Source organism: Panicum virgatum, chromosome 1N (genome assembly GCF_016808335.1).
Source record: "Panicum virgatum strain AP13 chromosome 1N, P.virgatum_v5, whole genome shotgun sequence".
In the NCBI taxonomy this organism is placed as follows: domain Eukaryota; kingdom Viridiplantae; phylum Streptophyta; class Magnoliopsida; order Poales; family Poaceae; genus Panicum; species Panicum virgatum.
Window position 1 is genome coordinate 60010841 of NC_053145.1, and position 25563 is coordinate 60036403.

The 25563-nt window shown below is 48.7% G+C and overlaps 2 protein-coding genes across 3 annotated transcripts; one reads left to right on the forward strand and one right to left on the reverse strand.

Annotated features, from left to right (window-relative positions):
* Positions 1-1355: 1355 nt before the first annotated feature.
* On the reverse strand, positions 1356-3731 carry LOC120657163 (E3 ubiquitin protein ligase RIE1-like). The gene is made up of 5 exons (XM_039935425.1): positions 3117-3731; positions 2842-2961; positions 2418-2550; positions 2159-2317; positions 1356-1782 (listed from the first exon to the last, which is right to left on the reverse strand). The coding sequence occupies exons 1-5, from the start codon at positions 3647-3649 to the stop codon at positions 1621-1623; spliced, it is 1107 nt and encodes a 368-aa protein (XP_039791359.1). The 5' UTR covers positions 3650-3731; the 3' UTR covers positions 1356-1620.
* A 14767-nt stretch (positions 3732-18498) lies between these two features.
* Positions 18499-24299, forward strand: LOC120657164 (microtubule-associated protein 70-2). 2 transcript variants are annotated; one of them, XM_039935427.1, is made up of 12 exons: positions 18756-18921; positions 19028-19113; positions 20769-20834; positions 20918-21088; positions 21269-21439; positions 21529-21684; positions 21783-21929; positions 22032-22103; positions 22194-22724; positions 22959-23146; positions 23764-23843; positions 23876-24299. In XM_039935427.1, exons 1-11 carry the CDS (start codon positions 18756-18758, stop codon positions 23801-23803), a joined length of 1794 nt encoding a protein of 597 aa, XP_039791361.1. In that variant the 3' UTR covers positions 23804-23843; positions 23876-24299. The 2 variants fall into 2 exon arrangements, with proteins under 2 accessions (XP_039791360.1, XP_039791361.1); XM_039935426.1 differs by having other exon boundaries at positions 18499-18921; positions 23764-24241.
* The last annotated feature ends 1264 nt before the right edge of the window (positions 24300-25563 follow it).

The following is a 25563-nucleotide window of genomic DNA, read 5'->3' on the forward strand; positions in this document are numbered from 1 at the left end:
CCTACCCCCAAGAACTCCATTGGAGGAAGGCAAAGAGGAAGGAGGAGAGAAGGGAAAGTAAGAAGAGGGAAGGTGTTGGGGCTGGCTCCGGCACTGGGTGCAGCCCAGCGTGGAGCTGCACCCCCATGAGGTGCGACAGCAGCACCGCGTTTCAGGCCAGCAGGAGGGCCCTCCACCTACCGTCGTCCGTCAATGCCCGGTGCTTGATCTTTCGGTGGATCTCCAGCAGCACCAGGCTAGCGAGCACAACAGCGCCAAGGAAGGCTACGGCTGCCAAGTCAGCAGGCTCATCCGCGAACTTTCCTACCATCTGCGCGCGCGTGTGTGCGCGCTGTGCCGAGTGGTGTGTGCGCATGTGCGTGCACCGGTGCCGAGTGGTGTGTCGCTATAAATACTACACCATGGGAGGGAGAAAATTTCTTTGCGACGGTGCCGCACCACGCCCGTGTGCAACACCACCCGAGACCTAAGCTAAAATACCAACACAGTAGTGGAGCACCACTCCCAGGGTTGCCGTGAAGAAAAATGCTCCCACCATAGCTATCATACACTGCCAGAATGGCTGCGAGAAGGCGATCCCCAGGAGGTGCAGCCCAGCGTGGAGCTGCACCCCCAGGAGGTGCGACAGTAGCACCGCGTTACAGGCCAACAGGAGGGCCCTCCGCCTATCGTCGTCCGTCGATGCCCGGCGCTTGGTCCTCCGGCGGATCTCCAGCAGCACCAGGCTAGCAAGCGCAGCAACGCCAAGGAAGACTTCGGCTGCCAAGTCGGCAGGCTCATCCCCGCACTTTCCTACCATCTGTGCACGCGTGTGTGTGCACTGTGCCGAGTGGTGTGTGCACACTGGTGCCGAGTGGTGTGTCGCTATAAATACTACTCCATGGGAGATGTAGGCAGAATCTCTAGCTAGAATTGTTTCCTCATTTGGGGTTGATAGGTGGTATTTATTTCCCTCGCAAGCAAACTAAGCAAACTGTCACTTGTGCACGAACGCCTCATCTCTTGGCCTCTCGAACACTTCCGTGTTAGAGGCACTGACCCCCGCTTCTTTGAGATGGTGCATGCAGGGGCGGAGCCAGCGTGGGGGTAGGGGGGCTCAAGCCCCCCTACCCCCAAGAACTCAATTAGAAGCAAAGAGGAAGGAGGAGGTGAGGGAAAAGAGAAAAGGGAGGAAGAAAGGAGCCCCCTAAGTGCTGGGGCTGGCTCCGCCACTGGGCAGAATAGAAATATAGAATCATGCGAAGGACCTTTTAGATGGACCGTGAGTTCCAGCCAAAACACAATATCGGCGGAGCAAGAAAATCAGGCAACTTCAACCAAATAAATTTGTAAATATTGAATATATTACCAAAACATATGAAAAAAGCATCACAACTCGAAAGATATTTACAGGTGATATTAGCAAAGCCCACTGTAAGTTAGGTTTCATTCATTTACACTTTACCGCCACATCCTAAAAGGAAAGCACACATCATTGTCACTTAAAATAACAGCTCTTAAATCAGCATACAACCAGATCAGAAACACTAAGACGTCGAGAAGCTTGGCTTGCTTGCTTTATGAGTTGGATGTTGATGCACACAGGCTCTGTGGTGCGGAAGTTATGTCAGCATAATTCCGTTATGTGCTGTCACTGCCTTTGAGAATATTGTACTTGCAAAGTGGACAGGTAGCATGCATTCGAAGCCATTTGGTAATACATGTCCAATGGAAGTGATGGTTGCAGGGGAGAGCAGATAACTCTGCTCCATCTTCGTAAGATGAGAGGCAGATACAACATTCCTGAAAGAACAAAGAGCCTGTCAGAAATGCTGTGGCAAACGTTGGAAGGAAGAAAGATACTATTATTGAAATGGAAGCATTATTTGATCTCTTTCTATTCCATCAACCAAAGAACTGGTGAGAAAAAGACAAAGTACTGTGGAAATTTCGAATTGACATGTCAGTGCATATATATGGACACAGCGGAAGCAACTGGAAATTTGCAGTGCAATTGATGCCCGAAGTGCCAACATAAACATTATGCACTTTTTTGTAGAAATTTTAGTGTGTGCCTTAATAGACATAGGAAAATCATAACATAGTGTAGAAGAACATCATATGAAAAAAAGGTAGGTCATTAAAAGAACTTAGATATAGCATGGAACAAAATCCTTACAGCATCCTCACGAAGAAGTATACGCTCACTTGTTGATGTACTGCTATTATTCAGGATAGGGATCATCAATCCCTCATCTGCCCCTTTTTCTGCGTTCTCACTTGGATCAGAATATCTATACCTGGGAAGAACAGCAATATCTGCATCTGATGCACCTTCCTACAAATTCAGGAGGAAACGAAGTAAGCACTGTGTGGTAACAAATGGACGTGGTACAGAAGCAACTTCTTTTTCTTGAGCTCATGATTCATTGTTTTACCTGGCCAGCCAGAGCATAGAGAATAGCAATAACACAAGGCAAGCAGCAACATAATGCAATCCCAATGAAGCAGGCCACGACAACGCAGAACACAGCAAAAAACACATCAAAGGCTAGAAACACAACAGTTAACCTGCAAGATCAATAGCAAAGCAGTTAATTCTGTCAGGATATAGGAATGACAAGCAGAATAGCTCAGACCTTAATTATGGACTATATAGATGCAAGCATCAAGTAGGAAAAACATTTAAATGGAAAAATAACAGCTTAAGTGTACGTCAAACAGCTTCGAGCCCTTCCATAAGATATACCATGCGTATTCCAAATTGACTAAATTCCAGAATGGCATTCTCATTCAAACCTTGAAAAGTATATATATCTTGTAATTCCATAATGCAGTACAGTAAATAAGATGCTGGCATACCAATACAGCCGTGGAGCGCCGAGCTCGAGCACCTCCCCGCCTGACACTATCCAGTAGAACCCAATGACCCACCACAGAAACGATATCATCGTGTTCATAGATTCGCAACGACTTGTATAGCTGCAGAAGTAAGCCAAATAATGAAGGGGAGTTAGAAAGTCAACACATACACTTAAGCAAGCACGATTTAGAGCTAAAGTGGATTGCACAAACCCTAATCCCAATACCAGCACATCACGAACATGATAGAAGCTGAGGTTTAAATCGTGCCTCACCTGCTCCTCTCTTCCGTCCCTTCGTCATCTTCGCCGTCGGCGTCCGAGCTGTCCGACCCCGCGCCCGCGGACTCGATGTCGGAGGCTGAGCCACGCGCGGTGGGGTGCCCGCGGCGGGTGTCAGAGCAGACGAGCGCGACGTGCACCAGGCACTGCGCGGCGTACCCGACGAGCCACAGGCGGAGCGGCCTGACGGGGCTCTCCTGGGCGGAGGACGCGAGCACGGCTGCCGCGGCGGCGGCGAAGGCGACGTTCCAGGCGATGTCGAGCGCGACGACGGGGCGGGAGTGCGCCCAGTCCGCGCGCCTCTGCTGCAGCTGCAGCACCGCCGTCTCGCGCACCAGCATCGAGGGCCCGCGGCGCCCCGCCGCGCGCCCGATGAGCGCCGCGAGGCGGCTCGGCCTCGCGGCGGGGGGCGAAGGGGAGGCCGGGCTGCCGGAGCTGGCTCCAGCGCGGGGATTGGTCGGCGGGGACGGGGCACGGAGCAGCGGCTGCTCCGGCGACGGCGACGGCGACGAGGCGGGCGCCTCCATTTTGGTGGGTAGCCACTCCTCTCTCGGTCTCTCTCTCGGCCGCTCTTAGCGCTGTCGGCTCCACTCCGCACCACGAGTCTCTCTCTCGCTTCTGTACGCTTCCAAGCGGTTCGCTTATGCTTGTTTTGGGCCGGGTTCAATCATCCGAACGGTGGGCTGGGCCCTTTCGCAGCTCGGGCTGTAGGCAGTCAGCCCAAAATCACTGTCCATGTCTCGAGACGCGTCGCGTTTGTCCATTCAGATCAATCTGTCCTCGTTAACATGATCTGATGATCAGAATTCAGAGCGACATATTAACTGCAGCATTCAATTGCTCTTCTGGGAAACTTGCCAGCCATCAGTTTTGCAGCCTCGTCGAAAAGATTATAGGGTGTGTTTAGTTGGTGAAAAAATTTAGGTTTAGGCACTGTAGTATATTTTGTTGTTATTTAATAAATAATGTTCAATTATGAATTAATTAAACTTAAAAGAGTCTGTTCGTGCTAATCAGTTAGATTGTGTAATTAGTTATTTTTTTAACTACATTTAATGTTCCATACATGTGTTCAAAGATTCGATGTGACAGGTAATGTGATAAAATTTTGTAACTAAACAGGGTCTTGGTTGTGCAAAGACTTTGAACGACGCAACGCAACTTTGAATTTGATGTGACACGTACGTTTACATTGATCTCTGCTGATGCTGTTGTTCATCATCGAACCTTAGAACTATACTCCATATATGAGTAGTATATACTAGATTATCTGTAAGCACTATCATTCAGGCATTACAAACGAACTCCACTAACAACGCGGCAACACGGGGCAATTTACCGAAGGACGAGTTCATCGGTCGAGAGAATGGATCACGGATGAGCGAGACTTGCGCTAATGACGATCTATACCTTCTCCACCTCCCGGAAGCTCCGCCGGCCGCCTCGCCAGCGCCCTGCTCCTCCGCTAGCCCCGGCTGCGGCGGCGGAGCCGTCTGCGGTGCCGTCCCCGCCGCATATGGAGACGGCGTGCCTCCCCAGGAGGTCGGCCAGGAACCCTCCCCTCTTGGGCGCGGGGCTCAGCTTGGCCCGCTTCCGGCGGTGCCGCCCGCCCGCGCCGGTGTCGGCGCCGCTCTGCTCCCGCGCCAGCAGCCGCTCCACCTCCCGCGTGACCCACTCCACCTCCTGCACGTCCAGCAGCGTCGTCCCGCTCCCCGCCTTGGCGCCCTTCTCCGCCTTCCCCGGCCGCGGCGGAGTAGGCGCGGTCACGGAACACGGCGCCGCCGCCGCCGCCGCCGCCGCCGCCTCTGCCTTCGCGGGAGGAGGATCCATGGACGCTTGCATTGATGAGGGGTAGAGAGAGAGAGAGAGTCAGTGAGAGGAGATGAGAGATTTTACGGGAAGGGAGGAAGTCAGGCCGGCGGAAGCGAGTCGGGCCTGCGTGCTTAAAATAGAGGGCCGGGACGCCGAGGCTGACAGCGTGGGGCCGGAGGCATTGATGCTTCAGGAGTGGAACGCCACGCGTGGTCAACTCCCCTCCGAGTACTATGTGTTGTGGCCCCGGGAATGGCAGGGCTCCTTCGTGGCAAAACACCAGCAGACCGTGCGACAAGGAATGAAGGAAGGCTACATCCATGTTGTGAGTTCAAATTCGAAGTGCAAGTGGTACACAAGTTTTTTTTTTTGAGGGATCAACGGAGGGGGAGAGAGTCCCCCACCTGGTATTTATATTTTTTCATGGTGGCCCTGGAATGACCAGATGTAGTACAATGTTTTGTTTAAGTTACATTGCCAAAGAAAAAAGATTACACCAATGGTCACCAAGACTTTGATCAGTACATGGAAGGCGACAGCTCCATGCTTTCGCTTCACGCTTGCACTCCTGCAGTGTTTGGCGCAAAGACATCGTCTCCTGGCGGAACGTAATGCCGTTTCTGCGTTTCCACAAGCTCCAACAGCAAACTAGGATAAAGGTGTCGTAGTGCATTTTACCAATGTGTATCGGCCGGGGGAGATCACGGATGTTCTTGGCCTCCATATCAGCAGGTATGTCGAATCCCAGAGCACGCCAGAAGGAGGCTGCGAAGTCGCAGAAGAAGAGCAGGTGAACAACCGTTTCTGGGCATCGACCACACAGCTCACAGGTGTCATCCGGCAGGATCTTCCGACGAGCCAGGTTGGCTTTGCACTGAATCCGTTCATGGACCAAGAGCCAGGCAAAGAATTGCACCCGGGGTGGGGCACAGCTGCCCCAGAAATGATTCACAGGTGAGCCTGAAGATGCGCCCACTCCTTTGAGCAATGCATAAAGATCGGCAGTGTGTAGTTTCCCATCCGCATCAGCAAACGGAGAGTGCCTTGTGTCCCTAGCATCAGAGAGAGCAACCTCTGACAATATATTTTCAAGGACCGCGAGCTCCTCAGCGGCTTCAGCAGTTAACCGAGAGACGAGCTGGTTTCGCAGACCATCGCTGAGAGTTGCAGCAACCGACTTATCCCCCCGTTTGCAGTGGCTGTGTAGAGCCGGGAATCGGTCAGATAAACACTCATCATTCAGCCAGACATCTTGCCAAAACGAGGTGGCCTGTCCATCTCCCACCGTCACAGTTGTGATGGCTTGGTATAGGGGCAGGAGGCTACGACGGGATTCCCAGTGAGGGCCTTGCAGATCACCGGAGAGGGTGGCCAAACAGGTGTGCTGCCGAACCCAGGCCGCCCATGACGACTGTTCCCCAACGTGCATCCTGTGCAGAAGCTTCAGAAGCAAGCAAATATTTTGAACTGCAAGGTCTCTGATCCCAAGTCCACCGTTTGAACGGCACTGTCGCACACGATCCCAGGCAATCAGGCAGTTGGCACCAGTTGATTCTCCATCCCCCGTCCAGAGGAAGCCTCGCCGGCGCTTGTCAATCTTGGCAATCACCCCAGGTGGTAGCGCAACTGACATCATAATATATGACAGATGCCCATCAAGCACAGCATTGATCAACACAGTCCTGCCCATCGGATTGAGGAAGGAAGCCTGCCAGCTCGCCAGGTAACGATCAGTCTTGCAGATGTACGGGGTCAAAAGCAGTGAGTTTGAGCTTCTCACACGAGAGAGGCAGCCCGAGGTATGTTTGTGGGAAACCTTCCTGCCGGCACCCAAGAGTAGCAATACACAGTGGTAATGCTCGCGCATCCATATGCAGGGGCACCGCAGTGCTCTTGTGATAATTGATCAGGAGCCCGGTTGCAGCAGAGAACTGATCCAAAAGGCGCTTCAGGTGTTGCACGTCCTCGACTTCCCCACGCAACAGAAGAAGGGTGTCGTCGGCATACTGGAGGACGGAGCACGTCGCCGAATGGTCAAGCGGGTGGCGGACGGAGGCGTCCTGCTTGATGAGAGCTTGCAGAACATCGGCCACAAGCAAGAACAGGTACGACGACATCGGGTCCCCCTGACGCAGCCCACGTTTGCAAGTGATCCATGCCCAGGACAACCATTGACAAGCACAGCAGTGCGTGAGGTCTCAAGGAGCATACAGACCCAGGAACACCATTGGACAGGAAAACCTCGTGCCGTCAGAACCTTCATTAGACAGTCCCAGTTGACGGTATCAAACGCTTTGGCAAAGTCCAGCTTGACGACCAGAGTAGGAACCTTTCTCTTGTGACATTGTTGAAGCATTTCAGCTGCATATACGAAATTCTCAGCAATTGTCCTGCCTTTGAGGAAACCGGTTTGGTCCTTGTCAATGAGCCTTGGGATTTCTTTCTGCAGACGAGTGGTGAGCAACTTGGCCGCGATCTTCACACTACAATTTTGGAGGCATATCGGCCTGAAGGCATCAACAGAGACAGCACCAGGCTTCTTGGGGAGGAGAACCATGTATGATCGATTAATCCTGTCGAGCTGAACAGACCCAGTGTGGAACGAGTGCAGGAAACGCATGACATCAGCTTTGATGGAGTCCCAGGTCGCAGCATAGAAACTTGGTCCAAAACCATCCGGACCCGGAGCGCTGCATTTGTTCATGGACCGAACCGCCGCATGTGCCTCATCAGCAGAGAAATCGGCCGACTGGGCAGCACTAGCGAGCCTCCGCCCACTGTAGAGGGCCCCAAGATCGAAGGCGAAGGAGCTCGAGCCGGGCTCGCCCAGGATCGCCTTATAGTGTGAGGTGAGTGCAGCCACCTTGCCGTCGTGAGAGTTGACGCGCACACCGTCCACCTCGACAACCTTGATCATGTTCCGGCGCAAACGCAGTGTGGCGTGCGCGTGAAAGAATTGGGTGTTGGAGTCACCTTCTTTGATCGCCCGCTGCTTGCCTCGCTGCTTCCAGTATGCCGCGCGTTCTTTGACAGCCTGAGCAAGGCTGTCACGACAGCGCGCTCGGACCTCCAGCTCCTGAGGAGACAAAACACGAGATTCCTCCAGGTAGTCGAACAGCATAATAATGAACTTGCAATTTGGGATGAGTGTAGGGGGCGCCCTTGTACGCCGAGCCCAAACCTTAGCCGCTGCTCGAGTCGCCTTGAGGCAACCAGACAGGCGTCCGGTGGCGTCCGCGTGGGGAGGAGCATCATGCCATGCGGGGAGCACCGAGGGTAGGAAGGATGGGTTGTGTAACCAAGCATTTTCAAAGCGAAAGGTTTGTGTTTTGGGGATGTCTGTGGCGATAGTGACGAGGAGCGGAGTGTGGTCGGAGGTGGAGCGGGTCAGTGAGGTCAGCGTGGAGTTTGGGAAAGAGGAACATTGTTCAGGGTTGACAAAAACACGGTCTAGGCGGGCTAGGGTTGGGTTCTGGCGTTTGTTACTCCAAGTGTACAACCGATCGAGCAGAGGGAGCTCCACAACTCCTAGCTTTTCAAGGGTGTCATTAAACAGTGTGCACAGAAGGTGGTTTACATTGCCAGAGTTCTTATCCGAGGCGCTACGGATTAAGTTAAAATCACCGGCAAGGATCCACGGCCCATGGATTTGTGGCCGCAGCTCGTCCAGGTCTTCCAGGAAGACTTTGGAGTCACGATGATCGGAGGGGGCATAAACATTTGTGTTTGTGAACTGGTGCTCAGTGACAGTGGAGGCAAGCGTGGTGGTAAGGGTGTGCCGCCTACTGATATAGCTAACCAGTGAAAAGGTACTAGAGTTCCAAGCAGTTAGGATCCCGCCGCGAGTACCAGCAGCGCTAACAAAATGAATCGTGTTTGCAAAGTGTGGTGGTAGGAAGTTGTGGGCTTGGAACTGACTGATGTGGTGAAGTTTGGTTTCTTGTAAACAAATTACGGATGGGTTAGCTGAAACGAGAGCATCCTTAACCACAGCACATTTTTCCGGGTCGCCCAACCCACGCACATTCCACGACACGATACAAAAGTTTTTAGATGAACTACTCATTAGCAACAACACAAACACCAATACTCACCAAGATCACTAGGGGATCAGGGGGAGCAACCAGCAAGTTCAACAAAAGCGTAGAACAGACCGCCCCACCACGGGGAGCAAAAACAAGTTCGACACAAAAACACCACAGCGAAACAAACTTAGGAAATCGAAAGCGACTCGTCTGCCAAGGAACCGGCGGCCACAATCCAGCAGACGGACAGAGCACAGGCGCGCCGGGAGATAGCTGGAGAACACTGATCATGCGGTCTGTTCAGGCACCGCGGGCTTCTTCCCAATCCCTGCAGCAGCAACCATGCGGCGAAGGTCTGCAGGCGCAATGGGCAGCTTGGAGCGGGTGAGCAGACTCTTCTTGCCTACAGCCTTCTTCAGTTGGGAGGAGCAGGGCAGCAGTGCATTTGGCTGGAACTCGGCACGACGTTGTTTAAGGGATCGACCAAACCGTGGGCTGTTCATGGGCGTTGAACGTGCAGACAGGTAAACCACGGGGGGTGATTAGGTTACTCGCCAAGTGATTTGACTTGGGCGCATGTTGCGAGTAGTATAAGCACCACTACTGTCACTGAAGCTTTCCATCTTCGTCGGTAACAAGTGGGGTGGTGATTATTAAAACCGAACCTGGCGAGCAAAGACATTGCGCTTCTCATTTTGGACCAACAGAAACCGTACTTACGCCCTGTTTAGTTCCCAAAAAAATTTGCACAGTACTCGTCACATATATGGAGCATTAAATGCAGATAAAAAATAACTAATTACATAGTCTAACTAATTAACACAAGCTGAATCTTTTAAGTCTAATTAGTCTATAATTAGATATTAATTGTCAAGTAACAACGAAATATATTTAAGTACCAAAATCCAAATATTTTCACCAACTAAACACACCATGATAGATGATGATGCACGGGTACACTGTCCTCCAACAAGTGTGAAGCTGATAATAATATAAGTTACCATAATATAATTAAAAAAAATGGGGGAGCAATGAAACGTGTACGCGAGAGGCATTGTCCGCGTACACGGCGTGCAGGTTAGTTTACAGCAGGCCGCGGCACGGACGGTGACAAAACGTCGTAGAGAGGCAGAGAGCACAGCTGCAACGCTAACCTGCGATATTTAACAAATTTCGCGCGGCCGGCCGTGTGGTCCACGAATAACCAATAGAATATCAATCCGTATCATCCCTATATGATGAGAGTAACTCTAGTGGAGTGACTAAATTTAAATGACTAAATCTCATTTTAGTCACCTATTTTCCAAATTTAGTCACTCAAAATGTAGACTCTATTCCAGCAGCACCGACTAAATAGACTAAATAGAAAAAAATAGTGAGCACTAATTTTGGTAGTCTAAGTAGAGAGTGACCAAATTGAGAGGGTGAGAGAGGAAATTTAGTCACCCCCTCATTTTAGTCACCAAAGTAGAGGCCCTGCTGGAGATTGAAATTTGAGCAAAATAACTAAAATGTGAATTTAGTCATTCAAATAGAGACTCTGCTGAAGTTGCAATTATTATCGCGATTATCTACGCCATCTCCTAAGTCGGACCTAGAAGCGGTAGATGATCTTAAAATTTATTTTAGATAATCTAAGAACCGAATTTTAGGAAGATCAGATTCTAATTTTATAGAATTTTAAGCTAAAAATATATGGGATCAAATTAAATTGTGAAGAGACCTCTAAAAACATGATCAATTACCCAACCCTAGTCCCAGCAAATAAATTAAAATTAGCCCACCACCAACCCCAGCTCTTTTTCACACTAATACTTGTTCGACGACATGGCAACAGTACCAGCATGTATACAGAATGAAGAATTGAGCCATTCAGGACCCAGAAACTCTCGCGATGGAGAGCCTACACAGAGTAGGAGATGCTACTCGGAGCGAGGTCTAGCCTAGACCTGCAAGGCTGTAGGCCCGCAGCCGCGTTTAGATCTCGTTTGATTTTTTAAGTAATTTTTACATCGAATATTTGGACGTCAATTCTAATATTTGAATATCAATTTAATATAAAAATAAACACATAAGTTGTAATTAGGATTCTAAACGAATCTATTAAGTATAATAATACACGATTAGCAGATGTTTATTGTAGCAATTAGTGGTCAAATTATGAACTACTTAGACCATATTTGGGACCGCTCGCACCAGACGCACGATGCTTAAACGCCAACACGCCAGACGCGCGATGCTTAAACGCCAACACGGCTCCGACGTCGCTTACCGCGATTTTCTCCTGCGCAGTTGAAACCTCCGCTTTTTGCACCGGGGGCGTTCAGCAAACGCGCGTTTGTCGCGTGGCGTTTGGTGGGTTTAATTCGCTTTTTCGCGAATAAGCTGCGCCAACGCGGTTCCAAACACGTCCTTAGGTTTAATAGATTAATCTCATGATTAAGTCATGACTTATGAAATCAGATTTGTAATAAATTTATATTTAGTATTTCTAATTGTGTTTAAACATACGATGTGACGGAATTTATCACTAAAACTTAAAAAACCAAACCTGACCCTTTACTCCTATTTAAACATAGGATGTGACGGAACTTTATGACTGAAACTTAAGAAATCAAACCTATCCGCCAAAGACCCGCGAATAGGTCAGGTAGAGTATCATCAGATAGCATCATGAGAAACTGAAAGTCTGAAAATGGTCGTTTGTTGCAGCGCAGGCCGCAGGTTATCAAAAGCAGCACATCATACACGCCTACAGCTGGCCGTGGACGTACTGATCGATTTTGCAGTTCGCAATTCGTCGCAATATTCGTTGAATACTTTTGTTTAACAAAAAAAATTATGCTGTTGCGATCACAGATGGTCAACAGAAGAATCGACGACTGCCCACTTGCCGAGGGTGCTGCTGGATTCCGGGCTGTCTGCCTGTGGGGGCATCAATTTCACCCGTGCAAAATTCAAAATTGCAAAACAATCACGTTGAATAAAAATCTTATATGCATGGAATATTAAATCTAGATAAAATAGAAAACCAATTGTATAGTTTGTTTGTAAATTACGAGACGAATCTAATGAACATAATTAGACCATGATTAGACATTAAATTGCTACAATAACATGCACTAATGTCAGATTAATTAGCTTCATTAGATTTGTCTCGCGATTTACGGACGGAATCTACAATTAATTTTGTGTTTAGTCTATATTTAGTATTTTAAATGTGAAAAGATTTTTTTGAAAAAGTTTACGGAATGCATCTAAACGAGGACAGAGTACCCGTACAAGCTGAGAGCTGGGAGCCGACGAGTGCGGCGTCGGTCGGCGTGTAACCTCGGGCTTTATTTTTCTCCACAGACCACAGGGCTACTATCAGTTGCATCAAGGTATTTGTTTGGTTGTGGCTGGTAGCTGGTGCTGATTTGTTATGATAGAAAAATAATGTTAGTTGACTGGTGGCTGATGCTAATTTGGTATGAGAGAAAAATACTGCTGGTTGATTGACTGACAAGCCAAACGAACGAAGTGAAGTTTCAGGTTTTATCGTCACCTTTGCTGCAAATTCTATCATAGTCTAATTTGGTATGAAAGAAAAACACAGTTGGTTGATTGGCTGACAAGCCAAACGAACACACTGAAGTTTCAGATTTTATCGTCACCTCTGCTGCAAATTCTATCACAGTCTCGTTCGCGTCTAACTTGGTACAGTTGTATTTGCTTCTTTTTTTGTCCTTCAAAATTTTCATAATAGGTCAAGATTGTTTCACAAGCATCTCGCTGAAAAAAAATGCTCGCGTGCGGCCCAATGGGAGCCCAAAGATCCAAGGCAGCTCATCGGAAAGTTCATCTTGAACTAGTGTGAACAAGGCCCAGCTCATTCTGGTGAGGGAAAAGAAAAAGCTACGCACATCGGCACATGTGGCCCAAACACCGTCTCCCAATATTTTCTCGTGACCAGGTCAAAAGGGGAGAAATGTTCAAGATGAACTTGTTTTGCCAGACCTGAACCTGAGAGCGATTCAGACTCCAGACTCAGACTCAGACTCAGACTGTCACTAGTAAGCGCGCGGTAACTGCAAATGGATCGGAGGGCGCTGGGCGCAGTTCTACTTGTACATACCGGGTAATGGTAATGGTTGAGGCTTCCAACTTTAAGAACAGCTCGAGGTGTTGTTCTTGTCAAAGGAGTCAGGCTTCAAGCGTGCCAGACAAGGGACCCATTTAATAGGTCAAAACAGCACTAATATTTAAACACTGGACGACGCTCCAACTCAATGGGCAACCCCACACCCCCGAAAGCAACGTCCCATCGATCCGATCGATGGCGATAGCTGACGCCACTCTAGCAGCGGCGAAGGCTATAGCAGCTGACAGCCTGAGAGGGCACCGCTTTCCCGTTACGTGCCCCGTACTGGCCAGCCGGACTGCCGAGATGCCATTACGGCAGGTCTCCATCCTAATAAACCCCGGCCCCGATCGAGATGACATCGATTCGTGACTGATTAGCGGCGACCTCCACAGGTTGCGTGCAGCCGCGTACGCGCGCATGGCCCCGCCTCCGGCCGTCGGCAGCGCGGCCGGGGTCGGTAGCCTTGATCGCGAAGCTTTGGGGAGAGTTGGCGCCTTGGCGCGCGGTTGGGGTTCAGCTAGCCCCGCGATGGTGACTTGGCCTGTAATGCTCCGGCAAGCTCCGGAGGCCGGCACGCTTGCTTGCTTGAGGACAGGCGGGCGCGGCACGCTTCGGCCGTCGGCCACGGTGCACCGCCACGGGATCGGTCACCGGCCGGAGGCATCACCGCATCAGCCAGCTATCTTGGCCCTTGGCCGGACGCCGCAGCAGAACGGTGTCCGGGCCTTGAAGCTACGTCTTGGCCTTGGATCGATCATCGATCTCATGCGCGCATGCCCATCTGCTGCGCTGTGCCGACGGTGCCGCGTGCGCCATTGGCCGGCCGGTCGCGCCTGGCGGTTGGGCGGTTGGCGCCGATGCATCCACCCGCCCCGTCGCACCTTCGCTGTCCTTCTGGTGTCCGCCTCTCTCGGTGCGTGGTGCGCCTCACCAACCCGGCGAACCCTACCGGCGGGCGGCGTCCACACTGTCCATTGGCCAGACCAGCTGCTCGCTCGCAGCAGCAGCAGCTAGCATCGGATTCCTTGGCGACGGCCCGGGCTCAGGGGCTCTGGGGCTCGTCAGCTCATCCCATGCGCGGACGGCTGTTGCCAAGGGCCACCTTTCCCGGAAAGCGATGGCGGTGGCCTGCGCTGCGCCTGGAGTCTGAAGCCTCAAAACTCCCAGCCTCCCAGGCCCAGCGCGCGCATGCATGGCTGTCCCTGTAAACCACCCCTGTTGCTGCATGAACAAGCTTGGAATCCTAAACGGGAAAGCAGCGAGGCGGAGGCAAGCTGGAGGCGCGTGCAGCTGGGGTGAAAGTTAAAGGTCGTCAGGCCTGTATGTGTGACCTGCTGGCTCAGCCCATTCATTTCACTGACAGGACTTGACTCTTGACCGCCGACATTTACATTCCGACAGGCCGTGCGTGCTCTGCTGCATTACGGCCGTAATTACCGTGGTGAACTGGTGATCCTAGCTAGTACTGGTATTGGTGCTCGCGGGAACAACCGTACAGTACTTGCGCAACTGCATGCATGTGATGTTGAGAGAGAGAGAGAGAGAGAGTCAGAAAACTCTCCGGTTACGTTTTTTTCCAGGCTCTCTTGGTAATTTTTGTTGGTTTTTAGTACTGTGCTGTTGCTGCTGTGTGTTTGTGTTTAGACTGTTAACAGAAGGTCACGGTGCAAGCATAAGTTCACATGATTTTTAGCTGCTAATGGCCTGAGCGAAGTGGGGCGGTGGGGCTCCTTTTCCACCACATATGGCGGTTGCCCCCGTGATCCCGGTGCTTTTTGCTTGCTTTGCCCCCGTTTGGAGGCATGCATCTTTCACAATCTCACAGACGCAATCCAACCCTCACGAAACACTTCATGCATGCTATGATGGTCGAAGCACATGCCCAACTGCATACATCCACCTCCAAATGGCCTTGAATCACAAGCATGCCACGTGTGATGCGTCCATCATCTTGCTTTCCTCCGTTTTTTTTGGTACATTATCCTGTGTCGTCATTGATCTCTTTTCAGTCTGTGGTCCCCCCACGTACAGGTATTGAATTAGAGTTGGAAGAATGTGATTTGTGCTGTCACTGCTACTCCCTGATGACTGATTTGTGATGCTAACGACTGTCTCTCTTTGGCTTGGAACTTTTATTTGGTGCATCTGTGTGTAGGTACTCCAACACTGATGGGACCGCGCAATCTAAGCAGGCGATCTAATGACGATGGGGAAAAGCTAGCTTGTACACCAACCACCGAATTCATTATTCCGTCGATTATGTTGCGTTGCACGGTGGACGGCGATTTAATTGGCAAATGCTGTCCCATTATTCTATCTTCCCCATCTAATCATTGACCAGTACGACACGTGCCAACGATATAATTTGTGTGCTAGGATACCTACGGACCATATATCCTTCAGTGAAGTAAAAAAAAACAGACAGACATGCATGGGGTTTCAAATAGGCTAATCTCGCTTGCATTCCATCAGTACAGACACTCGTCACTGGCACTACTACAGAATAGGCTTTTATTCCAGGCCATTTGTCCCGGCTGTGGGCCGGTGGTCCTAGCCTGCCGGGCGAGCGACAGGCAACACCTGCTGGCCGCAGCCAGCCGCCGGCACGTTGCGTGCGGAAGCAAGGAACGCAATCACGCATGCGAGCCTGCACTGCACCAGTGCACCGGCGCATGCATGTGGCCGCACCGGCCGCGACAGCGAGGCGGCGGCGACCCGCCGAGGGGGGGCGCGGCGGGGCGCGCCGCGCCGTCCTCCCCCCGCTCCTCGCTGGAAGGTCGCGGCCGGCAGAGGGAGACAGCAAGTCAAGATCGCATCACGCGGGGCCAGTTCGGCACAGCGCGGCGGGCGCGGGCTGTACCACCTCTCCCGTACAGGGCTAGCGTGCGCGCCACATGCGTCCGCGGAGCGGCGGCGACGCGTGAAGAGCCCCGGGCGCGGAGGGCCACGGGCTGCGTACTTGGGTGACCACCGGAGACCGGAGCGCGCGCTGCGTGCGGCCCCGGCCCCCGGCCAGGCGGGCGGCGGCCACGGCGACGGGGGTGGTCCGGCCGTGCGCGAATACCGCGATCCGCGAGGGAGCCGACGGCTGGGAGCGCTCCGTGAGAGCACGGCTTATGGCGGCGACGGCCGGCTGGGATGCATGCCATAATTGTCGTGGGTCCCGCTGGCTCACCAATTAAAGCGTATGGAGACCCAATCATAGCGCACGGAGGAGCTCTCAGCCAGTTTGAGCGGGCATGTAGCAAGACGCCCACTTCATTTTCTTTTTGTCCACATAGACTCTTCACCACCCATAATACTGCTAGGAGAGTCCGAGGACCGTCATGCGCCGCGGATCCACCACTTGCAATGCTGCTGGATCGGAACCGAACTGGAGATACTGACGGACTGACACTGATCGATGGAACGCCACTTTTGCTCACGTGCTCGTGATGGCCATGGCCTACCTTTTCGTTCTCGGGCAGCGGATGCTGCCAGATCGCTCTGCTCGACACCCAGCAGAGTCCCCGGCCGGCTCTGAAGACCGCACTCGAGTCATGGGCGCACGCCGACGCCGCTGGTCAGCCTGTGAGCCTGCCTGCTGCTGCTGCCGAGCATCCAATGATCATGATCCATCGGTGTCCTGTACCTCGCAGCTTCACGCGGCTGGATCATGCGTCATGTTAATAAACTAGGCCTAAAGCCCGCACGAATAGTATTAAAAATTTAAAAATTTACATATTGTTATATTCTTACTTAAATATTATACTATTTTTTACTATATATCATCCTGTTCATTATCGTAAATTATGTGTTATTGTTGGTTAAAACAATTCAAATATGATCTACCTATAATAACAATTTGATTTGTTGAGCTTTAATAATATTAAGCATAAAATTATTCTTATTTTCGTTTTAATTTGATTGATGGTTGTTAGCTTTAGTTTTCATTAAAAGGATATGTTTGTAACTGAACATAGCTAAATGATATTTTACATTTAATTTTTCATAATGGCATTGTCGGGTAATTTTTAATTAAGTATAGGGGTATTTTAGGCTAATTTTATTGTAATGACAGTGGTGGGTAATTTTTATTTTTCTGTTTTTCTCCGATTAACGTGAGAATTTCTAGATTTTGAGAGCGAATGTGGAGGCTCCGTTTGTTGGCCAAATAATAAGATAATAGAAGATAATAATCATGTAAAAAGGAGATCAAGTGCAGGAGCTCATCATCGTACACGCATTACTCCCCCTGATTATGCGCATCATTCTCGCATCGACACATCACACGGCACATTGAATTTCTTCCGCAAGCAGCCACCCTGGGGTGCCATCATTGCGAGCGCGAGCGTACATCTCCTACTCTACTTGGATCGCTGCCACTCCAAGTTTGACCTAGCCACTACCATGTCCCGTCTCGTACGTGTCTTCCGGAGCACGCACGCACACAGGCTGAGCGCGCGCGGACAGCGACACGGGCATGGAAGCGTGCATCGCGGTGCACACCAGGACGACCACGCTTCCGCTGCACACAAGCCCCAGCGCCATGCTCCGCTCCTCTGGATGATGGAACCAAACGCTCCCCCCCGGCGACAGCAACCACATGCGTTGCTCCCCCGCGCCGGCGCAGCACTCGATCGGCGTCTCCAAGAGGACGGCACCCAACTCCACGGCAAGCCGGCAAGAGGACAAGGTCCGGTATCGTTGGAAATGGCGTCTCCTTTCCGTATAAGAAAGATGCTGCTCCGTTTCTGGAAAAAAAAAGGGGTTGCGAGTCCGATATCATGCAGCGCTGGTGAAGTGAGTGCAAAGATTTTAGCCCGACGTGATGTGCGAGAGGAACCACACGGGGGGACGCCATTGACGCCGGTAGCACGAGCATCGCATCGATGGAGTGCCACCACGGCAGCATCGTGTCGATGGATGTGATGATCCGAGAGAGTGCGACGACCGCCAAATAGTGCAGCCACTCAATATAGAGGTTAGCCATCAAAACGAAGTGACTTCTATAAAAACCGGGCGAACCCTTTTTCTTTCGAGAAAAAACGAAGTGACTCGAGAAGCTCATCCGTCCGTACGGAGGCTCTGGGAGTACGGCACAAAATATAGCCAAGAATGAACCAAAAGATTTTAGATTTGAGGATTAGACGTCATGAATTAGGGTCATGTTTTCTTATTGCATATAATTTTTCTAACTGCAGCTCCAGTTAGGGAGAGTTCAGATCCGATTTTTTCAGATTTGGTTCAAATCCGAAGTGAATCAAAAGATCTAGCGAAATGGGCACACCGCTACGTGTACGAGGAATTTACTGCCCATCAATCACCTCCATGATTACCTTACCTGGCCGTACGTAATTCCGACGTAAACTAATCACTCCCGGAGCCCGGCGCTTTAAATAATCCGGAGACGCCTCCCTCCCCTTTCTCTCTTCCCGGTTTTTAAACACACTGTTGTGGGAGCAAGACAAAGGGAGAGCTAGTGGATGTGGAGCAGCGCGCTCACCGCCCAGGAAGCAAGCGAAGCAAAGCACCCGCCCCGACACCGCGGCTAGGGTTTCCGCGGTCGGGCATTGCGGAGGCCGCAAGCCACGCCCTCCCCCCGCGCGGCGGACGGCGGGGGTGACCCCCACGAGCGGCGTCGGCTGCCGATTTGGATGGTGGGTTGCGGGGCCGGGGCTCAGATCTGAGATGGCCGACGGCGGGGGCGAGGAGGGGAATGCTTCGGCCCACAAGGGCTCCGCGCGCCGCCGGGGGGCGGTGCAGGCGGGCCTCGACGCGGACGAGCTCCTCACGCTCATGCACGGCTCGGATCCCGTCAAGGTCGAGCTCACCCGGCTGGAGAATGAAGTGAGGGGTGAGCTGATTCGCGACCCTTGCTGCGTAGATTCGACTTCCGGTGATCTTTTCGCGGCGTTTTGAGTGTCCTATTGCGCAATGTTTGGTGTTTTATGCGGTTGCAGATAAGGATAGAGAGCTGGGTGAGGCGCACGCGGAGATAAAGGCGCTGCGGCTGTCGGAGAGGGCGCGAGAGAAGGCCGTCGAGGAGGTAACTTCTCAATGTTCTTCATGCTTGTGTAAAACCGTTGTCTGTAGGCTCATCTCACTGTTTTTGGGGTTTGGAGTTGTGTCGGCGCGCGAAATATTTAGTGCTAAATTTGGTGGAAGCCCTTCGAGGGACCAGAGGCCTTAGACTAGTGATTTTAGCCGGAATTTGAGGGCTAGCTATGTGAACTTGTTTTTTTGTTTCTGTTAGTATTTTTTCAGCTGGATCGATGGATTCTAATGAATATTTAAAATTATTTTCTGGATGGCATGATTTTCTTAGTTGAGAATATGTGTTTTCTGTTTGTTCAAAATTAGTAGGCTTTGCTTTTTTTTGTGGGCACCTAACAAATTCGTATCTCTTTCGCCCGGGCGAAACCTGAGTAACTCCACACCAGCATGTTTCTTCTCTTATGGTTTTATTTTATTTTTTTCCTGCAACGATCTAGAATGTCTACAGTTGCTGATTAAAGAAGAATATGACTAAGTATACATAGAGTGAATATATTCAGGCTCCTTAATTCTGAAACTTATTTGTAGCTTTTGTGTTTTGATTCTCATCTCTTCCATGCATGGAGTACCTTTTTTCGTTTGGCTAAAGACAGAGCCTTAAATCACCTTTAAAGCAGTGTGCCTATAGTGTTCTCAATTCAGACCCTGTCTGTGATGTGTGATCTGTTTGTTTCTTAAACATATGGTTACAGTTTAAATATTTCATTATTTTCTTGAGCCTGCCCAATTCAAATCAGAGTTTGAATCACGAGGAACCATCTGCAGAATGATCATAGTTTTGCATTTGACATGATGTCGCTATTTTGTCCTTTGAACCTTTGGGCTGTTGTCCTTGTACAGTTTTCTCTATTTTCAATATATCTTACCACAGTGGGGGTCTCCCCTGTTGTATAGATTTCAAAAAAAAGTTTTGCATTTGAAATGATGTCGCTATTTTTTCGCCTGGAAATACTAAGCTTACTCATCCATTTACTTTTAGCTTTTCCTTCATGTTGCCGTAAGATGAGATATCTTGTTTGCGGTCATCTACGATTCATCTTAATATAAGTTACTCGCGTTTTCTTCTCCCATTCGAACTCAAGATGCCATTTGTTTTCTGAGAAAGTGAGTATTATATCTGGCTTTAGACTTTTAGAGCATGCTTTGCTTATTGGCAAGTCCAAGTAGCTCCTGAAATGCAAGTGACTGAAGCTCTTATTTAGGATCAGTTAATAAAATCAATCTATCAATTAATGTTTTGTCCCATTTGGGTGCTAAGGTAAAGGTCTTCATATCTTTAGTATTTATTCTGGCTCATTTTCTTTTTGTATTTGAATATGTCTCAAAGTAAGAATTTCACCGGCAGAGGCAATTTTTGTCAGATGAAAGCTATCTTTATCCATGTTGAACTGGTGTGATGCAATGCGCTGGCCATGGAAAGTTCAATTTAGTTTGTATCTTTGCATGGCATTAGTGAAAATCAGGACCAGCATGATGTCAACGAAGTTACCTCGCACTTATTTTCATGATGGGAACTGGACCTGTGCTCTTTGATATATTAAACATATGAGAAATCAAGGGAAAGAAGGAAATGTTTCTTTTTATTTTGTTAATAATGCTTCTTTGTCTGTTGATATGGCTAATAATATGTTTGTATTGTGATGACAGCTCACTGCTGAACTAGAGAAAGTGGATGAAAAACTCAAGTTGACAGAGTCTCTCCTTGAAGCCAAAGTATATATCCTATGAATCCCTTTTGTTGTTTGTGCCCCCTCTATTGAGTATTAACTGTGCTCTGATAAACTTTCATGTTCCAGAACTTAGAACTTAAGAAAACAAATGATGATAAAAAAGCTGCGCTGGCAGCTCAGTTTGCAGCTGAAGCAACGCTACGAAGAGTACATGCAGCCCAGAAAGATGATGATATGCCACCTATTGAAGCCATTCTTGCACCACTTGAAGCAGAGCTAAAGCTTTCTAGGCAAGAGGTAATGTGTAAACCTACCTCTTACCTGTCTTTGTATCTGTGGTGAAGTTGTCATGCTTTTCTCATACTTCTTTATCAATTGATTTCCTCTCTTGGTTGGATAGATCCAATGTATCTCCTTTTAATATAGATGGTATGTGTATTTGCTATAGTTGACAAAAGAATACCTGGTTTCTTTCAGATTGCAAAGCTCCAGGATGACAATAGAGCTTTAGACCGTTTGACGAAGCAAAAGGAGGCAGCATTGCTAGAAGCAGAAAGGACTGTACAAATTGCAATGGCCAAAGCTGCTTTGGTTGATGACATGCAAAACAAGAACCAAGAGTTGATGAAGCAAATTGAAATTTGCCAGGTACACGGTATACTGTATCGTAAAAGGTCCTTACACTAAAATAAATGGGTCAATTAAACTATTTTGTTGGTTATCTTACTGTATTGCAGGAAGAAAATAAGATCTTGGACAGGTTGCTCCGCCAAAAAGTTGCAGAAGTAGAAAAGCTTAGTCAAACTGTGAGGGAGCTGGAAGAGGCTGTTCTACAAGGTGGTGCAGCTGCCAATGCTGTTAGAGAATACCAACGGAAAGTTCAAGAAATGAATGTAATCTACTATCCTTCATATTTTCTAATTTCTGCAATTTATCATTAATTCTTTACACAAACGTGACCTTTAGTATTTTCTGATTATGAAAAACTTAGGAAGAGAAGAAAATTCTGGGCCGGGAGCTTGCTCGGGCTAAAGTTACCGCAAACAGGGTCGCTGTTGTAGTTGCAAATGAGTGGAAAGATGCTAATGACAAAGTAATGCCTGTTAAACAGTGGCTCGAAGAGCGAAGGTTCATGCAGGTAGGATGCTTAAGCTGTCTCATAAGTTATATAGCATATTTCTTGTTATCGATGCAAAGTAAAATTTATGACCTTAAATATCTTACAGCAAAAATTCTGCAGGGTGAGATGCAGCAGCTTCGTGACAAACTTGCTATTTCAGAGAGAACAGCCCGATCTGAAGCTCAGCTAAAGGTGAATTGTTGCAATGTTCATTTTGAGCTAAACTTCTAAGCACAGGTCTCATTAATTTTTAACTAATCATTAATATTCATCTGAATTCAGGAAAAGTATCAGTTGCGCCTAAAGGTTTTAGAAGATGGATTGAGGGGTCCACCAAGTAGTTCTAGTCGGCCTCCTACAGAAGGAAAGACTATAAGTAATGGACCTCCCCGGCGGCTTTCTCTAGGTGGTGCTGATAGTATGTCCAAAGCTTCTCCAAACGGTGTGTTAATGAGGAGGTCTCCATCTTTCAATTCAAGATCCTCTCTCACAACCAGCAGTAGTTTGGTCCTGAAGCATGCAAAAGGAAGTTCAAGGTCATTCGATGGTGGTACCAGGTCGTTAGACCGGGGGAAGGTTCTTGGGAACGGACCTCATTCACTTAATAGATCTACAGATGCTGTTAAAGATTGTGAAACGACTGATAATTGGAAGGCTGATGCGGAAGAAAAAAGCAACGAAACCACAAATAGTGATTCAAGTGATATGGTCTCTGGCGTACTCTATGACATGCTGCAAAAAGAGGTAGTTTCTTTGAGAAAGGCATGCCATGAGAAAGACCAAAGTCTAAAGGACAAGGATGATGCAATAGAGGTATGATGCTCTACTACTATCTTGAAAGATGCTGCTTTCTAGTACTACTTCCATTCTCTTGTAATTGTTGTCCTAGGATGTATGCATTCAACATTTTACAACTTTGATAACTGATACATGAAAACGTTTCTAGATGCCCAATGTGCAAGTCAGAATGGGCATAGTACTTGTTATTATATTTGAGGGAACAACATTTGTTGTATTATGGCTTATCTTATCGCCTATTGTTTGCAGATGTTAGCAAAGAAAGTAGATACATTAAATAAAGCAATGGAAGTGGAGGCTAAAAAGATGAGGCGGGAGATAGCTGCTATGGAGAAGGAATTTGCTGCGGTGCGCCTTGAGAAGGAACAAGAAAGCAAAGCTAAACGACTTGGTAATTTGAAAGGACCTGGAAGTTCTTCTCAGACAATTTCTGGAAGGTATGCCCTTTAAATTTATATGTGAACTTGATCTGTTGGAATGCTCAAACATGTATGCATTGGAAGATTTGTTAGAATCTAAGGATGCCATGTATTTCTAGAAGGCATGCCCTTTGAATTTATATGTGAACTTGATCTGTTGGAATGCTCAAACATGTATGACACAGATATTGGAAGATTTGTTAGAATCTAAGGATGCCATGTACTTCTATTCCAGGGCTTCATGTGTTGAGCTATTATCCTTTCAATTACTGCCTTGCTTAATCAATAATTCTCCCTGGGTAGACTGACTCTCATCATGTTCATTGACTTATTCATGGTTGTTGGTCTGGGAGTTGTCTATCGCTGGCACGATTTAGCTTAGCTTGCTTACATCATTGTAGATTGCAAACAATGAGTTACTTCTTTCACATAATGCTAAACTAGTCCTAACACTAAACTAATTTTTTTTAATATATGCATTTGGCTAAAGAATATTACTACTGGCAGCTCAAATTATGTGCTACATACAAATACCAATGTATTTTGGGCAGGCATTTGTAGAGAATTATCTCAATATTACATATTCATTTGTTCACACCTTCCTGAATCACTTTGGATTTTTTTTTATGCCGCAGAACTGCACCACGGGGTGGATTGGCGCGCAACCTCCAATAGCATACCACTAACATCAGGCAGGCACGGAATTCATTGATAGGCTTCATTTCCCATTACGGAATTCATTGATAGGCTTCATTTCCCATTGTATTTCTTCCCCTGTTCTTATTTCTTTTGTGATGAAATAGCACAGATGACCCTGCGATACCTAGATTCGGGAAAAGAGTAGGTTTGCATCTGACACGACTTGCATTTATGTAGTGAAGGTAATCCTTCGGTGGGTGAGGTTTAAAAACCTTGTGGCGCGCTCTCATTTTGTCGAGGCAGTGCTGCTGTGGTTGTATAGGTTGGACGATCCTGTGTCTCTTCTTCTATATGTAGTTGACGTAGTGTGTTTGGTTTTGCATGTTCGGGTTGTGAATATCACTGTATTCTGCTATGGCCTCGTTTCTGATCTGTTTGTTCGCCCTTGGTTGGGCAGGACTTGGTTCTTGGAAACCGTTTGTACCTTGTACGTCGAGCTGAATCAAAATGGAGTGTTTTGTCATTTGATGAACTCTTATGTCACAAGTCACGTGCTATGGGCCTGTGACCCCCTTTTTTCCATGTGAAATGCACGGCAGGTGTCCAAACTATTCCAAGGTCTATAAACTTTTCTTCGAATAATAGATTATTCAACTTTTTTAAATGATCTTCAGTACGTATGAATTGCAAATTGCAAATTTGTAAAAGGTATTAACATTGTGAATTCCTACGAAAGGGCCTAGCTTAGTGGTTAGCAGGTCTATCGTTGGCTGCTCATAGGAACAAATTAAAAACGGATTTGAATTAAATAAAAACTTATATAAAATTAGGTAGAGACCTTCCAGTTAAAAAACATTGTGAATACCTAGATTGAGGTCTTTTTGATAAAAAAGTATCATCTGTTCTTTTATTACGCAAAATGGGGCATTTATTTATCTTCACGAGTCTTGGCAACATCTTTTTGTTAGGTAATCATACAGTATGTTTTTTTTATCAAACAATCATACAGTATGTTTCAGTAGATTTCCATAGATTCTAGGATGAGAGCAGGAGAAACGTGTGTTAACGTGTTCGTGCAGAGCTCCCTTCAACATGGTGGTTTTTCGGTTTCATCGTCAAAGCTTCAGCAGTCGGATCTTTCCTCGGGCCATCAGATCTGTCGTGTTCTTTATGCCTAGAAAAACTTTACTTGAGAATAGTGATGCCACGAACACGAATGGAAATAACAAAAATACGTAGATAACTTTTTCGAAAAAAAAAATTGCAAGATAATTTCCTAGTGATCGGAACGCGGAACTCAATTGTAGAAACAAAACTCAGCCAACTCAATTGTAGAAACAAAACTCAGCCCAATACATGACCGTGCAGGCCCGGCCCATTGAACGGTGCCCGCGTTAATCCGATCATCTCTCGGGCTTCCACGCCCCGCCGCCGCAGCGCATCCAGGCCGCTCCAACTCAACCCCTTGGCTGCCGAGCGCCCCTCGACGCCGGCCGAATCGTCTCCGTCCGTCGCGAGCCCGCGCCTCCTCCCCTTCGCACAGGCTCCACCTCTCACTTGGCTGCCGTTCCATCTGCCGCGGCCTGCCTGCCAGGCGCCACCGCCATTTCGCCCGCCCGTTCTCCACCCTCCACTCTCTAGAGGCTGTGCAGCCCGACCCTGACGACGCACTGAAGCGCGACGCGCCGACGCCCGAGCGGGTGGCGTGGCAGCGTCTTGCCTCGGCCTCCCCACACCCCGACGTTTCCTGCGCAGGGTTGGCGACGGCCAGTGGCGGGCTCAAAGGGTAGTCCGGG